Source organism: Gymnoscopelus microlampas (assembly GCF_963454915.1).
Source record: "Gymnoscopelus microlampas genome assembly, chromosome: 17".
Lineage (NCBI taxonomy): Eukaryota > Metazoa > Chordata > Actinopteri > Myctophiformes > Myctophidae > Gymnoscopelus > Gymnoscopelus microlampas.
In genome coordinates, this window is record NC_139954.1 from 23,321,483 (window position 1) to 23,339,521 (window position 18,039).

Here is an 18,039-nt window from a genome sequence, read left to right on the forward strand (position 1 = left end):
GGAGCGCGTTGTTTTAAATTATGGCATTTCATTCAGAATGCATTGTATTTACAGCGGCCCATTTTTATTTGTGGCTCCTATTATCCGCCGAAACAGTTGTGCGTGAAATGTTATTTGTGACAAGGGGTGACCTGGCCGGTGTTTTTCCATACAGTAAGTATTTCATAGTCGGTGTGTGTGTGTGGGGGGGGGGGTAGGGGGGGGGGGGGACTTAACTGTGCCTTTACCGTGTGCACGAAAAAAGCACAAGAGCCTGTCACAGCTGCTGTTGGCAGCCAGGCTAGCGGAGAAATATCACCTGGAAACAGAGCACTCCATTCCACGGGCCCCATCACTCCAACGCCTGTCGCTGTAATTAAGTTGAAGTCAATGATTCTGGATGCGATGGTGAGAAATAAACATGCGAACACATGCCAGCGTTCACAGCCAGACACATGGAGAGAGAGAGAGGTGGTGCTGAGGACGGAGAGGGGGGGCACGAAGGGAAAAGAGCAGCATTGGTATAGCATGTGGGGGGGGGAAAGCCTGCATGCAGATCTAGATCATGTTCTTTCGAATGTACATTTGAGCTTCATTAAAGCCAGTAGTGATTATATTGATTGAATTAGCCGTTTATTAACTTTCCCATCTCTTTTTTTTTCTGAAAGTGCCGGTATTTATGCATAGCTCCTGGTGGAAATGTTATCTGACAAGGGGTTGCTGTTTTGTAGTTGGAGTCTGTCGAACAAAACACGCTGTTTGCTTTTCCCAGAGCATGACAGGTTGTTTCCCCTGCAACAAAGCCATCAAATATTCCGTGTGATCCAACGTTGTGTTGGAGGGGGAGGCCTGCTGAGTGGGAAGCCGGAGTTTGTTAAAGCAATGATTTATGATTAATGCCAACATTAAATAAGGGACAAAGTGCCTACAGTACAAATCAATTACAAAGCTACAACGGTAGACCTTTCCCCAAGGTCTACTAACGTCTGTGGTTGTTATGCTGATTTTATTGGAGGTAATATGGCAGAGGGTGATGCATGCACCTACTACGCACAATACGTCTACATCAGCACGATTGGGAGGGCAAAGCGTAATGCCTTTGATCTTTGATTAGCTATTTTATTGAGATAAAACAGGAGTGTGATACTGCAGCACAGCAGGAGGAGAAGTTTTTTTCTTTCTTTCTTTCTTTTACGTGCCCACCCCAACGCCCTCGTTGAAACGCAGAAGGGAATGCACCAAACAAAACAAATTACCACAGGAGTGGCTTCTTAAAAGTAGGCAATTCATTATTTTTATGAAGTTAAATTATAAACAAATTTTAATCCATTAGGCAACCATCCATTCTAATTAATCAACAGGAGCGAACTCCATCTGAAAAAGGAGAAAGGTTGTTTACTCTCTCCACGGACCAGCGGTGCATATTTCACCATCTTCCCTTTGCAGAGAGAGAGAAAGAGAGAGAGAGACAGAGAGAGAGAGAGAGAGAGGAAAGAAAGAAGAAAAAAACACACACACACTCCAAATCAGAAACCTAAACTGTGAATCTGAACACTCGACTTTTGGCGAGTGCATGTTTCCAGGGCATTTGCAGATGCTTGAAATAATCTCCAATGTTTTTGCTCAATCTGCTCTGAGGATGGGTGAAATAAATACTTTAAACTAATTAATGTAAGACCAGCTGTTCCCACCACTTGGCTGGCGTTGGTGAATATTGATGGAGGGAGGGAGGGAAGGAGGTGGAGGCAGAGCTGCTCGGCTCCACTCTGTTTGTACAAGAGTCAGGCCGCCACATAAACACGTATGAATACTGGATGAGTGGAGCGGGCGACCGTGCACGGCACCGCGCTACGAATTGCCAAATTAGATTAACAATTAAACAGCCGATGGTGCAAAAAGGTCCTGTAGTCTTTTTTTTAAAAACAATTTATGTGTTTTAAACAAAAATGTGGAACTTTTTTTTGTGAATAACATTGTATTTAACCAATCTGTATATTGTTAATACAATATAACTAGTACATCTGCAGTGGTTGGAGGTGGTCATCCTGCTCTCCTGTAGACCCTGTGTTCAGGTAGTGTCACTACGGGTTGACAAGGGGTATTGCCCACGAAGTTCAAATGGTAATATCTGTCTTGTCCAAGTGGAACTTCCATCTTAGCTGGTTCAAATCCCGGGGGAAGGACATAAATTGCAGGGATTGCAGCTTTAATAAACTGTCTGCGAGATGGACGGAGGACGTTTACCAATTGGGAAACCCCAGACGAAAAACCGGTCTTACAACTGAAGAGGCAAGTAGCTCTGTCTCACTTAATAGTATAGGTCCAGGAAATCTGCATATCTGCCCATTTATCCGCCTGTCTATCAGTCTGCGAGTCGGTCCATCTCCAGGTCCCTGTGCCTTTGTATGCACGTGCCTGCATGGGTCTGCATATCGGCCTGTCTTTCTTGCATCTCTTTCTTTCTCTGCATCTCTGTCTTTCTCTACCCTACACCACACACACACACACACACACACACACACACACACACACACACACACACACACACACACACACACACGCACACACGCACACATGCACACACGCACACACCCCCAGAGGCCTGGTGGAGAGGCTGGACAGCAGATGGCAGGGCTCTGCCCCTCTGCCGGTGATGAATGGAGGATGATGTCATCTCAGGTTTGACAGGCACCCGTGCGTGCGTACACAAAGGAAGCGCAAGCCTCTGGGGTCGACGTGCGGGGCCTGCTTCTGATTTTTGGAATCGCCATGACATCTCTTAAATGGGAAAAGCTGGATTTATGTCCTGCTATATATTGTTTAACCCCTCGCTCAAGCCTCGAGAGGAGAAACAATACACTAGACTCTCACAAGAAGCAGAACCACTATGCTTCTGAGAGCTGGGATTGGCTTTTTTCTCGTTCTATTTTTTTAACGGATCAATACAGATCTGTTCGTCGCTACTGGTCACTTAAGAGTCAGGGTCACTGTTTCTCAGGCTATATAGCCTTTATGGTTGCCTTCTATCTATCTGTGAATGATTATGAAAAAATCACACCCAGTGTGAAGTGGGCGGTGTGGTCACAGTGGTCATCACAGTGATGGAAGTTCACTTAAAGAAAAGTAATATTTCTGAAGTGTGTGGTGATATTTATAGTTATTAATTTCATCATGCGTCTTGCTAGCTAATCACAGTACTGGGCTAAGGGTGTGAATAGAGGTACAATGGTTGGTCCACAATGGGTGATTCACTTAAAAAAAACATAATTGTTTTTTTTTTTAGTGCATAGTCCTATTTATAGGGCTATGCACATGTGTCATGTTTCACTAGCCAATCACAGTCCCGAATAGAGTCAGCCAATAAAGTCAGCCAATCATATTACAGCTAGTGGTCATCACAGTGATGGAAGCTCACTTAAAGAAAAGTATAGACTTGCATTGAATGTGTAGGGGTTAGGGGTGTACAATGGTGGCCAATCACGGTGCAGGGTTAGGGGGGTACAATGGTGGATAGTATAGATTTGCATTGAATGTGTAGGGGTTAGGGGTGTACAATGGGGGGGTACAATGGTGGCCAATCACGGTGCAGCGAATGTCGATGTCCAAACCTCACATACAGTATAGGGGCGGCGGGTGCACCGCCCAAAAATGTTAACTTTTCAAACTGCACAATAAAATCCTCAGTGTAAAACTGAGGATTTGACTGCGTCTGGTTAAAGATATATGAATGGTTGCTAATTTTCTATGTGTTTTTTGTGTTTTGTTTTGTTATTTCCAGATGATAACCCGATGTGCACCCCAACAGCAAGAGACAGCTATGAGAGGTTGTCATTTGCCGGACAGGCTTTGCCCCCCGGCTTCCCCTCGCCCTTCCTCTTCCCCGACGGTCTGTCATCGATAGAGACCCTACTCACCAACATACAGGTAGCTTCCACTTTAAAATCCTCAGTGTTCATTTAACTGTGACAATGTATAAATGGAGCCCATTTTGTTCCATTTGTATGCTCTCAGCGATAAATTAACTATTGCATTTACCGTGATCCTTGTTTTACATGTGTTCCACACATGTTGTAGGCTGTTCCTATACCATTGGTTCTCAAAGTGGGGTCCGGGGACCCCCAGGGGTACTTGAGGGGGTTCCAGGGGGTCCCCAGCTAAATAACGGGTCCATTTGGTTCCATTTGTACACTCTCAGAGTTAAGATAACATTGATTTTACAACATGAATTGGGGTCCCAGAGATAGAAATGCCATTAAATGGGGGTCCGTAGCCCTAATGCATGTCAAACTGGGGGTCCTTAAAATGTATCTTTTCAAATGGGGGTCCGTGGGCTAATAAGTGTCCATTTGGGGGTCCTTGACATGAAAAAGTTTGAGAACCACTGTCCTATACAATCAATCCTATACTGTTACAACAATAGAAATCCATCACTGGTATATTCACTGGTACAGTAAGTTTGTTAAACCAATACAGTTACAATTCTGTTGTCACTATTTACTAGTACACACACAGGTTCCGTCAATAGAATTCTTCACTGATATATGCAACCAATCCACTTACTGTAGCTACTTACTAATACCAAAGCAGATCACACCAATAGAAGGATCAGGTGTACATTTCACTGTAGAGTGCTGAAGTTTGTAGTATAGTTATAAAACAAGGAAACAAGTTAGCATTTTTGCCCTTCTGGTTCCCTCAGCTCGAAGTCTTTGGTTTTTTTTTAATGGGTTTTTGATTAGATGCCGGAAATAAGGTCTGTGGTTAACACAAGCTTAAAGGGATATTTCACTTTCAAAAAAACTTTTGGTCATTTTATGGTCTACTCAGGCTTTAGTGAGCCCTCCAGACCGTTTTTAAGTTGCTTTATTCAGTATTTAGATATTTGATGATTACTTTTTTCATTTATTTTTAATATATATTTTTTGTATTTAATTTTTTCATTTTCCAAAAAAAAATATTAAAAATAAATGAAAAAAGTAATAAAAAAAACATGGCCCCCTCACGCATTAGGAGGGCAGGGTGAGTCACCAGAACCAAGGACGGGTGTTTTTGATGGTTAAAAAGGTTAAAAATGGAGTTTTAAGTTATAATGGGTTTGTATAGGAAGGGGGCGTGGCTGGTAAAATGAATATCAAATATCTAAATACTGAATAAAGCAACTTAAAAACGGTCTGGAGGGCTCACTAAAGCCTGAGTAGACCATAAAATTACCAAAAGTTTTTTTGAAAGTGAAATATCCCTTTAATAAGAGATTTTCACGTTTTGATCTACCACATAAAATAAGTCATTGAATACCCCACTTTTATGTCTCAGGCGATTGCTAACAAGTGGCGAAGTGAGACTACAGAGGTTGTCGGGGGCATTGCACATCATCACACCGAACTCACAAGCTCGGTGGTGACGTTGATATCCTGCGGCCGTGGTGTAGTTTGTCTATAGCCTAACGTGAGCTTTTTACTTCTGGTGATTGCATTTAAACTTAGAAAATTGTAAAGGGGGTGTTTATCTTGCTGAACAAAATGTGTAAGTATCATAAACTGTTATTAGCCACAGAGCTTTCGGCAATAATCCATAATCCAATGTAAAAATTCTGTGGTCTTTTTCTTGAGGAAAGCATGAAGATGCTGCAGTCATTTGCTCCTTCCTTCCACCTACAAAAATAGGTCATCATCCCTGGACCGCTAACAGGTTTGGGGAAGGCGAACCGTGGAGACACTCCCTAAACTCTAGGAGGCACACACGTTTAAATTTGACCTCCACAATATCCTGCACCCAATACACTAAACCCACACTTTTTAAGACCTTGCAACTTAGTCTCTGTGTAAATCTTCAGACCTTGACAGCGTTCCTCTCCTCAGAGTGCCATTTAGGCTTCAATGCAAACACCCCCAGTCAGAAAGATGAATGTATTTGCCTTGTGTGTGAGTGTAATGATGTGTATACAGCACTGCCCTTCTCGTTACACCCGGTACGGTTTGGCATCAGAGTCCCTGCGTCTCCTTTGGCTCCTGTGCGATAATTAGAAAGCCACACGTTGTAAAACCCTCTCCAACTCCCAGCACTCCGCTAAGTCATCTCTGATAATGATCTCTGCGTTGAATATTTATATACAAATCAACAAAATGAAGCCGAGCGGAAAATTAAGATAAAGCAACTTAGTATAAATTGGGGTCACGAGAATCAACAATTAGTAAGATATAGCCTGCTGCATTTGGTGTAATTGCACGTCGATGGGGAATAGTTGTCGCCAAGACGTCACACAGTACTATACGGTTGTGTCCTTAATTTATCCTCTGTTGTACAACATGTAATGCACCTGAAATAGCAGATCTACAAGCTCACAACCTGTCGCGACACGATGCGGCACATTGTGAGCTATTAGATGGTGTACTTTTGCCGCATGACACCGGGGCACAACGAAGTATAACAGGCTTATTATGATTCAGAGAGCTGTACCTTCCAATTGTCAAGAAGGTCTTAGGAGTGTTGGCTCTGTGACTGATATATTATGGCATTTGCATTACCCACTCAAGCTGTGTCTTGTAAGGAGCTTACACATGCAAATGCAAAATCTGATATATCTCTACCAATCCAGTTGCGGCTGACATCCCCTTACTTAGAGGAAAGCAGGTACAAGAGGTTCAACAGATATCACAATGGAGGGAGAGGGCTCAACGTGTGAGGGTCAAGCTGTGGCCCTCACACCATACAGACCCCTCACTCTCTTCTCAGTGGACGTGAGCTATTTTCGTGATGGCAAAAATTCAACTTAACCAGCCGTATGAAAGTTCAACATGTTTTCCACCTGCTATCTCAGGACTTGACAGAGCGGAACAAGTCTCCTCTCTGGGCTGGCTCCTGTAGTCTCTCGCTGCATGTCACGGCTCTGACCAAAAGGGGTCAGACAAACCCGGCACTCATAGCTTCTGTTATTCATTATTCAACTGATTAAAAGCAATCGTTTTTTTTTTTCGCTCTTTCTTTTTTAATTGATGGTGTTTCCTCACTCGCTGCCACTGACGTCTTTAGAATTGACCATAGAGAGATGAAAAGCACAGTGGTATGACAGTAATATGCCTGAAAGGGATCACATATCACCAGCCGTGTTTTGTCCCTGCGTGATTCTCCAGTCCTGTGGGCAGTACAAAGCAGTGCTGTGACATACTTTAACTGTGGCTCGCTGTCATTTCATCTTGAAGCTCTTAAATAGCTCACATCTCTCTCTCTCTCTCTCTCGCTCGCTCTCTCTCTCTCTCTCTCTCTCTCTCTCTCTTGTCTTTCTCACTCCCCCTCCTCCTCTCCTCCCATTTCCTGTGTCTGTATGTATATGTGTGTGTATACATCTGTGCCTGTGTGTGCCTGGGTGTTCTTATACCTGTGTGTGTGTGTGTGTGTGTGTGTGTGTGTGTGTGTGTGTGTGTGTGTGTGTGTGTGTGTGTGCGTGTGCGTGTGCGTGTGTGTGTGTGCGTGTGCGTGTGTGTGTGCACAGGGCCTGCTGAAAGTGGCGATTGACAACGCTCGGGCTCAGGAGAAGCAGGTGCAGCTGGAGAAGACAGAGCTGAAGATGGAGCTGTTCAGAGAGAGGGAGCTCAGGGAGACCCTGGAGAAACAGCTCGCTGTGGAGCAGAAGAACAGAGGTACTCCTGATCACTGCCTGCTACTGATGTGTGTGTGTGTGTGTGTGTGTGTGTGTGTGTGTGTGTGTGTGTGTGTGTGTGTGTGGGTGTGCGGGTGTGCGTGTGTGTGTGTGTGTGTGTGTGAGCATGTGGGTGGTATGAGTGCTGTGGTGTGATGTCTGAGTGGATGAATGAATATACCTGTAGGGACTGTGTATTTCTGTGTGTGTGTGTGTGTGTGTGTGTGTGTGTGTGTGTGTGTGTGTGTGTGTGTGTGTGTGTGTGTGTGTGTGTGTGTGTGTGTGTGTGTGTGTGTGTGTGTGTGTGTGTGTGTGTGTGTGTGTGTGTGTGTGTGCCATACACATACTTGCGTGCGCGTGGGTCTGGTTGTTTGTGCGTGCGTTTGTGTGTGTGTATGTGTGTGTGTGTGTGTGTGTGTGTGTGTGTGTGTGTGTGCATGTTTGTGTACAACACCATACCACAGCACACACACAAAAAAACGCTTCTAATTTAGAAAGACAACACCAATCAAATCACAAATGCATACTGTACACTAACACGAACAAATAATGAACAGGTTCAAACACACATGCAGTACAGTAAGACAAGTGTATACGTGTGTTTCTTGGATGCAGCTTACAACGATCCACATGTCTCCCTGCACACCCACCCTAATTAGAAATACATATTAGGATATCAAAATAAATGTCTTAAGAGTCTTTGCCAACAATGGCAAGGCTAAATTTACTTCACTTAATGGTCTCATGTTCTATGCATCAGCTTTGTATGATTAATGCAAGACGTATATTGAATGAGAAAAATGCATGAAAAATATCCCTAATAAATGTTTCAGTTTGTTTTAACTCCCCGTAGCAGTTTGCTAAACAGCACCCACCCAGTATATGCTCAGCCCTTTTCTTTTTAATTTTATTAATTTATTTTCTGCTTTGTTAACCGGCATGGTGACTGAAGTGGCTTTTCTAGCCACTTCAGTTTTAGTTACAAAAATAAAATAAATCTTGAATCTTTAACCAAATTCACATGGTGGTCAATTTGCTCTTAAGGTCCTTACACACCAGGGGAGGATTTTCCTTTCTTTGCGATTAATTTGTCCGAAAAAAAAATGTCCGTATTTTTTAACTGTTTAACTGAGTCCATTCACACAGAACGCACTTAATTTATCTATATTCGGAACCAGGGCGACTTTTTTGAGCTGCCGCACTTTAAATAAAGGCATCGACCTGTATAAGTGAGGCATCAGCTATATTAATAGTTTTTATGCTAAATTTTCGTCAGCGAGTATTTAGCGTTTTCGTATTATTTATCACGCCCCCGGCGTGTAAAGGCCTTTGCTTCATAATACTCAGGAGGTGGAAATCCCCACCCCTCCAAGTATGAAGTAAGAGCAAAATGGCTGACGTGTGTCAATATTAATTTTAACACATCGTGTGCCAGAGGTTTTTTAAAGTAGGGTACATCTAGTGCCAGCATATCTTCCATCCACTTACGCTGATATGTTGCGTGCTGTAGAAGCCCCGACGAGGACGCGCATGTAAACAAAGCCTGCCTGCGAGACAGCGGAGGGTCCCGACTAACGCCTGGAACAATAATATTTCTAACACGATCCTTCATTGCAGAGTGATCGGCGATCGAAAACGGCTCATTTCGACCATGTTAAAAATAAATAGGAGATATTAAGCTTTTAGTCAAGGAGTTAACATTGGAGCGGACTACCGGAAGCATTTTTGACATGGATCCACATCCGGCCTCTCCTTCTTAGAGACTCCTTGGATGATCCCAAAGTTTCGTTAGAGCGCCCCACGTGGGAAGAAAATATAAAAAACTAAAATGGACCAAAACGGTTCGGACCGTTTATGACACATAACGCATAGCTTCTCAAAAACGGTCCGGACTGTTTTTGGCACTCAATGTGTTAATATATAATAACTACCATTGAAAAAAAAAAAAAATCCTAATAAAGAAATGTCAGGTAGGCGCTCGGGTGGCTCAGCGGTAAAGTACCGCGGTGCATCCGGCTTTGACGAGAGTCTACTCTATACGAACCCAATTGGCCCGTGTTCGTCGGAGGGAAGCCGGGCAGGAGAGCGATATTTGTCACTGCACGTACTACTATGGGCTTGGGCGGCACCTGTCAACGGGGAGTGTTGGGTGGGAGGAGTAGTACGAAGGATGTACATCCTCCCGGTGGGGGCTCCTTTCTGGAGAGGAACCAATAGGCTCTATTCACAGCAGCCATATTATGAAGACATTCACAGGTGTGGTTACACACCCGTAAAAGGGCCATTTGGGAGTGTTTCCAGTGAGTCAACATGCACAATATCAGCACCCTGACTCTGTTTGACCAGAATGGAACAGAGCCTTCATTAGTATCATTGGTAACACCTGTGAATGTCTTCATAATATGGCTGCTGTGCATAGAGCCTATAGGCATAGCGAATAAATTGGGGAGAAAAAGGGGCAAATAGCAAAAAAGATATAATTTCAATGTCAGCGAACTTGTCCGATTTTCAGAAAACAAATCCTCAAGTCCTCGTGCTGTACCTGCAATAGATTGATGCAATGTAGATGCAGCCCCTCCCTGACAGACACTTCCCCTCTCCCCTCCTCCCCACTCTACTCGCAGCGATCATCCAGAAGCGTCTGAAGAAGGAGAAGAAGGCCAAGAGGAAACTGCAGGAGGCGCTGGAGTACGAGTCCAAGAGGAGAGAACAGGCCGAGCAGATGACTCTCAAACAGCCATCGCCCGCCGACAGCATGCGCTCGCTTAACGGTCAGACCACTCTTCACGCAGCCACAGCGCCACATTTATGCAGTGGTGGAAAAAGTACTAACATGTTTTACTTAAGTAAAAGTATCAATACTGCAATGTAGATATACAGTACTCTGTTACAAGTAGAAGTCCAGAATTCCAAATGCACTGAGGTAAAGTCAGTAAAAGTGCTCATTCTGCAGAATGTCCCATTTCACCAGTTCAAAATGTATAAAAAATCGAATAGACCACCGAAGTCTGACGTAATTTACGCATCCTTTGTTTGTCTACCTGGTTCGCAGTTTTCCACCCCCATTCTGAATCCCATAGACGTCTTTAATATCGCGTCAAATAAGAACTGTGTTCAAAAAATAAACAAATGACCCCGGCGGTTTGACTCTTATGGATATGAAGCATCAACTGACGGTGAGAAAACGATAATGTTACTTCCGCCGAATTAGTTACATTTTCGCCAGAAACAGACTGTTTCAAATATAAGTGACTGACTATCATAAACGATACAGAACCTCCTCCCTGACAATGGCGCCGAGACAGTTTGTTTATTTTTGGACCACAATTCTTATATGAGACGATTCTATGATGACCCAATGTTATTCTCCATAGCGAAATTACTTTACGAACCTGGGGATGAACAAGTGACGTCAGGACTTCGGTGGTCTATGGCTGAAATATATATTTAGGGCTGAAGTGGTACTGTGTTTTGTAATAGTAATCAAAATCTACAAAGTAACTAGTAACTGAAGTTTTCATATAATTGTAGTGGAGTAAAAGTGCAATATTTTCCTCTGAGATGTAGTGGGGTAAAATTATTGAAAATTGTAAATACTGCAGAAAGTAGAAAATACCTCAAAATTGTACTTAAGTACAGTACTTGAGTAAATGTACTGTACTTACAGTAGTTATTTTCCACCACTGCATTTATGCTTAGTTTATATGCCGTTGCATGGCGGTGTTGGCACGTCACACGCCAAAAGATTGCCCGTCTAGAAGCTCACAATGGGTCGGTATGCGACATCAGGCTTTAGCCTGCAATGTTTTCTCACATAATCAATATTGTCTATCTTCCGCCGTATGGTCAGTCAGTCACACATTTAAAAAAATAAATGACCAATTATTTTCAAAAAGATCAATTATTATCAATGTTTTCCCACCCATAGGCTACTATAAATCCAAATGTATACTCCATCACACGATGGTGTGACTCGCCAAAACGAATAGATTTTCAAGCTATAACAACTCTTCGCGTTTTAGCAATTTTTTTTCCACAATTTTCAATTGTAGGGGCCTATGGCTTCGCCAATACATTGCTTCTCGTTTTGAATGAAAGATGCAGTTAAAGTAGTAGCGCTGATGGGTTGATGTCAGAGGTGTTTAACGGAGGTGATCCCTCTCCTCTCCCAGATTCTCTGACCCCTGAGATGGAGAGTGACCGCAGCAGTGGAAGAACAGATGCTGAAAGGACAATACAAGGTACAGGGGCTCAGATGAGACTATAAATCTCTCTCTCTTTCTCTCTCTCTCTCTTTCTCTCTCTGTCACACACACACACACACACACACACACACACACACACACACACACACACACACACACACACACACACACACACACACACTATTTCACCCTGTCTTCTCTAGATTCCACACATGGATGTGAGTGTACCCACATGCACACACACGCACGCACGTGCACGCAAACACCACTGTGAACATTAGTTTGTGTGCCTGCTGTTAGGCTACACAGCTCACCATCTGGGCCGCAGCACTAGGTCAAGATCATTGCCTTTCTGCAGACATAATATTGTTCTTTGACTACACTTTTTTAATGGCAGTGCTGCCTTTTGAATTCAGATTTTTAGCGGTGCCAACCGCTCTAAGCTTGACTTTGTCCGTATGTCCGTCCGTCCGTCCGTATCAGCACGGGATGATGAGCACGGGATTTTACACAGCTATAACTCCAGATTGCAGCATGCCACCAAGTCCAAATATGGTATGTGGACTTAGACCACCAATAGGGACGAGCATGACTTGCTGAAGTTAGCAAAGAGGGGTCCAGGGACCCCCCGCGTATGTTATGTCCGTCCGCCCGTTTAGGGCACGGGATTTTAAACAGCTATAACTCCAGTTTGAAGCCTGCCACCAAGTCCAAATTTGGTATGTGGACTTACACCACCAATAGGGACGAGCATGAATTGCTGAAGTTATCAAAGCGGGGTCCAGGGACCCCCCGCGTATGCTATGTCAGTCCGCCCGTTTAGGGCACGGGATTTTAAACAGCTATAACTCCAGTTTGAAGCCTGCCACCAAGTCCAAATTTGGTATGTCGACTTACACCACCAATAGGGACGAGCATGAATTGCTGAAGTTATCAAAGCGGGGTCCAGGGACCCCCCGCGTATGCTATGTCCGTCCGCCCGTTTAGGGCACGGGATTTTAAACAGCTATAACTCCAGTTTGAAGCCTGCCACCAAGTCCAAATTTGGTATGTGGACTTACACCACCAATAGCGAGGCGCATGACTTGCTGACGTTATCAAAGAGGGGTCCAGGGACCCCCAGCGCCCGTATGAGCACGGGATGAGCACAGGATTTTAAACAGCTATAACTCCAGTTTGCAGCATGCCACCAAGTCCACATTTGGTATGTGGACTTAGACCACCAATAGGGACCAGCATGAATTGCTGAAGCCCCGCCCCCTCTGTCTTCCCATTGGCTGGCCTTCAAACAGCCATAACTCAAGTTCGCAGCATGCTACGGAGTACAAATTTTGTACATGGACAAAAACCAGCAATAGGGACGAACTGTAATTACTTAAGCCCCGCCCCCTCTGTCTGCCCATTGGCTGGGCTTTAAACAGCCATCATTCCAGTTTGCAGCATGCTACCAAGTACAAATTTGGTAAGTCGACTCAGACCACCAATAGGGACGAACTGAAATGAGTTAAGCCCCGCCCCAAAGGCACCGCTTCCTTCACACAGGGTGTGATTTTTTTGTTGAGAAAGACGGCTATAGGAGAGAGGTGAATCGGAGGAAATGATCACAGAGATGGAGTGAAGGAGATGTTTTGTTTACAGCTCAAGAAGCATTAATGAGTCATAAAGCCATGAAAAGCATTGGAAATGCCCCCTTTGATAGTAATAAAAGGAACAAATCAATCCATTTTATGAATAAGCCGTGTACATTTTTAACGGTCGGTTTGTTTGTTAGCCTTGGGGGTGCAGTATGTGTTTGGGGAAGGTGGTGTGCAGGCGATAACCTCTGTAGGCTCTCCGCTATCTGTGTTTACCCAGATACAAGACACCTTGCAGAGGTTGAACATCCTCATTATTATTAGAACTTCTTCCTCTAATATGCCTCTGTGGCGTCTGCTCAGAACTCTCCTTATCACTAAGAAAGGTCCTAATTTATCTTGGAAAATACTCCATGTAATGTACTTTGAAAAGTGGAAAATGTTCATCTTTGTAATTGTAATAATCCAGGGCCCCCTTTTAACTCTTTAATGTTTGAACTGATATGTTGTTAAAGTAGCGTAAAAAGGAAGAATCAGGCAAATTGTGCTATAAAGAAATGATGACTCCTCCTTAATTAAATGTCATTCCGTTACTGCAGGGATCTGAAGGGGTTGGCCGTCCAAAAAAAGGAAGTCCATATGTCATCATTTATCCAAAAAGATAACTTCCGGATACAGCCCAATTATAATTCTACCCCCTATTTCATACCAAGTTAGTATATTTAGCAACTCTAATTTCTAACATTTCGCAGTAATGTGGAGCAATTCCACCCTTTGTAGTATAATCGTTTCAAATTGAACGTCTTCAAGTTGTTACACTGCCTCGTTAGCACGAGATCTCCTTATTCGTCTGCCAGAGACCGTCCTCGCCTCGCACGCATATTTGATGCAGGCATTCTTTTCTTTCTTTTTTTCCTCCTTTTTTACATTTTTCGACAGAATTGGACCTACAGATCACTATACAAAAGAAAGCAAATAGATGAAGCCTTTGTTGCCCCTCATCTGTGATAGAGAGATATAATGTGGCCATGGACCATATCATTCTTGTGGTCTCTCAATAGCACTGATCATTGCCCTGAGGAGTGGCATGAAGGAGGGGGGTACTGAATAACCGGCGACATTCTGTGTTTCTGTTCAATTAGAGAAGCATTTGTCTGCCACCCATGTCTCCTCTGCTCTACTCTGCAAGCCTCGCTGTATAATTAACCTCAAATGGCAAAAAATGATGTTGATAAATTACACAAGCAAAGGGGGGAAAAAACAAGCCTATCACTCGCATGAAAGCAGAGAGAAATGCGTGTTGTATTCCCGACTCCAAACTCAGGGAGGGGAATGGAGAGAGAGAGAAAAAAAAATTAATGAGAGCATAATTTTAGAGAACTAATTATTTCTATTTGTCTTTTGTCACACTTCTCTAATTCTGCGATATTAACACAGTCTGTGTTTATTAATTGCTTTCGCAGTGTTTTGAATCGGGTCCAAGTGGGAGCGTGGCTGTTTTCACAGGCAGGCGAGCTACTGGGACTGTACCTCGCCAGTAACTGCCTGGCAACGGTGCACACATGAATATCTTCCCCCTGTATCTTCTCTGGTTCCCGCCTGCTTGCCACTCCATGTGTTCGGCAAGTTTACACGACCCTGTGCACAGAGATAAAGTTCTTTGTTGCAAGATTAAACATCAAAACAGTTAAAGTGAAATTAAAATTAAATGAATGAATGTCAGTGAAGCAAAAAGACTGTAATTAATGGATCCCTTAATTGTCTTCATAAAATATTTGCATGGGCATAATTTGCATAATTTACATGTATTAATTAATCTTTCAAAGGAATTTTATGCTGAGAGAAGCCAAAAATTCCCTTTGTTTTATTTAGCATCTAATGAAATATTTATCCTCTTTAATGAACTTTTCATCTTGATTTGAATATAAAAATACTAAAGTTTTAACATATTTTGATGAGACATTCTTTCATAAAATAACGTGTCAAAACGTCGCAGATTTTTCTTATTTGCGTATGCAAAGCAGATGTTTCAACATTTGCAGTAATATTGCACCCTGGCGCCCTGTGCAGCGGATTTGAATTAGTGAGATTTGCTTATCAAGGGTCTCAGCTGATTTCCAGCCGTTTGTGATAATTTTATATCTCCTCTGTGTACAATGCCACAATATCTGACATGGGGGTGCCTGGTGGCTCAGCCAGTTAGTGCACAGACCATATGCTCCTTGTGAGAGCGAGGAATTGGGTTTGAATCCGACCCCTGTCTTGTCCCGCATGACTCTACTCTCTCTCTGCCTTTTGGTTTCCTGTCTTTCTACTACACTGACATCTGAAATAAAGCATAAAATGCCAGACAAAAACGTCACAATATCTGACATTCTCCTCGCAACTTATTACTTGTCCTCATCTATCAAGGAATCAGCTGGCTGTCGTTTGATTAACATACCTACACTGTATAAACAGCTCCAACTGTGAGGCTGGTCAGACAGACAGACAGACATATCAGTGAGCTGAGCTAGCTGTGTGTTTCATCTGTGTCAAGTTGTGGATCCCGTCGCACACTCTCAACACCCCCCAGCACCCCCTCCTTGGGTTGATTTTATTTTTAGCGTTGCATTCATGCTGTAATGACTTTTACACATAACTCGGTGGTGTTGCTTGAATAGAGGCGGCCAGAGTGCAATGCCTTTGAGACCTACGGCATTGCTGGGTAATTAGCCTGTGTGTTTGTCTTCCCCCCCACAACAAGCCTTTGTTCTCGCCTCTCCCCCTGCATCACAATACATAAACCACAGGCTGGGAATGAGCTCAGTCTAATGCAATGGACTAATTGATGAAGAACTGATAACGCAATGAGTACATTGGGTATCGGATTTAAAAAATCATCAAGAACAATAGATTGCAATGTTAAATGGGTACTTTCATTTTTATTTTTTTATTAAACAACGTTTAACCTGCCATCCCTATTGTGGGCATATCATTAGGCAAAATGTATTTAAAAGAAATTCTGAAATCTTCCAAAAATTACGAACATTTTCTCACGGCACCGCCGTATGACGACCGAGCTATATAATAGGGCCAAGTGGTTAATGGAGGAAAATAGTGTTCTTTGGAAATGGACAAAGCTCGTTAGGTTGCAGGTGTCGGCGGTGATGTGGGCTAACCCTGGCCATGTGTCATCTGTTGCAGATGGAAGACTGTTCCTGAAAACCACAGTGATGTACTGATAAGGCCGAGAGGAGAGCTGGAGGGGTGGAAAAAAAATGAAAAGAATAAGAAAACCCATGAAGATTCTCAAGAGCCCTTAACCAGGCTGATTTAGTAGGGGAAAGAAGTCAAGCTGCTTGTAGAAGTTCAATGGAAGTGCTGTGTTCAGCCAAACGCTGGAGTCACGTTGTGTCTGAATGTAGAATTAAGTCTTTTTTTTCTCACAGATGTCAACAGAAAATAGTTTGATGAAAGCAGGTCTGGACACAGTCAGTTGGCTAAACTGAAGGATGAAAAAAAAAAGTAAATATATTGAGCACAGTTAAATACTGCTGAAGGTAAAATTAGTTTGCCTACATGAAGTACATGGAAATACACGAGGTGTACCTTACACATCTCCATGGAATTTTAAGGAGTTGTGTTCCCTCTGTCACCGGCGCTCTGCTTGTCATGTCTGGCTGCGAACGACACGTTTGCTGTTTCTTAAATCTATCGCCACTTTGTCTATCCTCGTGCGTTTCCCTTTAACGTTGAATTATTTAGGTACACTGCCACGGAGAGGGGAGGCTGCTGCTTAAATCGCAGTAATGTTGCATTCTCTGGCAAGAGGAAATGCAAGGGTAATAAACGTCAAACATGCTCCTGAGCTGTGCCTAACAGATGCTTTTACCAGCTCAGCGTCAGAGCACCGCTGCTCACTCAGGCGTACACTCAGACAAGAGTGTTCTTTGGAAATGGACAAAGCTCGTTAGGTTGCAGGTGTCTGGAGATGGCATCGGAGAGGAATGTCTGCCGCTTTCAATAAACACTATTTCCTTGCAGGAAATGTCACTTATAAAGCGTTTACATCATGAGTGCAATATTATGTTCAAACAGGCGTATCTGGATAGATGTCTTAAACACATGTGACATGCAGTTCTGGCGGCCGGGAGTGCGGCTCTCGCCGTTGCTCTTCAGATATTTGTGTTTTGTTGGGTAATCAAATATTAATGCAGTTTTACGATCATTATTGAATGGAGATGACATATTAAATGTCATCATAGATAAACAGGTAGAAATGGTTTTACTTCACCATAGGACATATGATTGTAAAGAAATGAGTTTGGCCCTAAAATAAGTTCTAGTATTGTTGCTTATACTTGCATTGAACAGACTGACATACAGTGCAGTATGTCATGCTTGATCATAACCACCATCATTAGTTTATCTGTCCTTGTAAAGAAGCTAACATTGCGCGACTAAGGGCCAACTTTGAGGCCCATAGTTGTGTTTCAACAAGTACCTGTTAAATACTTAGTTGTCGGTGTCCTGCGCTGAAAATAGCAGATGTACAAGCTCACACCGCATCATTATGCGACTCGTTAGGTTGTAGATCAGCTATTTTCGGCACGGGACACGATCGTACCACGAAGTGTAAATCATGATTAAATTGCATTCGTAT

At 43.2% G+C, this 18,039-nt stretch overlaps 1 protein-coding gene across 11 annotated transcripts in view; it reads left to right on the forward strand.

Annotated features, from left to right (window-relative positions):
• Positions 1-17,804, forward strand: part of dachd (dachshund d) — a 116,374-nt gene extending 98,570 nt beyond the window's left edge. For 2 of the 11 annotated variants that reach the window (XM_084083993.1, XM_084083992.1), the window contains exons 7-11: positions 3,758-3,903; positions 7,469-7,616; positions 10,240-10,440; positions 11,788-11,856; positions 16,581-17,804. In XM_084083993.1, the coding sequence (XP_083940119.1) occupies positions 3,758-3,903; positions 7,469-7,616; positions 10,240-10,440; positions 11,788-11,856; positions 16,581-16,618 (602 nt within the window). In that variant the 3' untranslated portion in view covers positions 16,619-17,804. Of the gene's footprint in view, positions 1-3,757; positions 3,904-7,468; positions 7,617-10,239; positions 10,441-11,787; positions 11,857-14,857; positions 15,861-16,580 lie in introns of those variants that run through there. The other 9 variants (XM_084083983.1, XM_084083986.1, XM_084083984.1 and 6 more) reach the window with 7 other exon arrangements.
• The last annotated feature ends 235 nt before the right edge of the window (positions 17,805-18,039 follow it).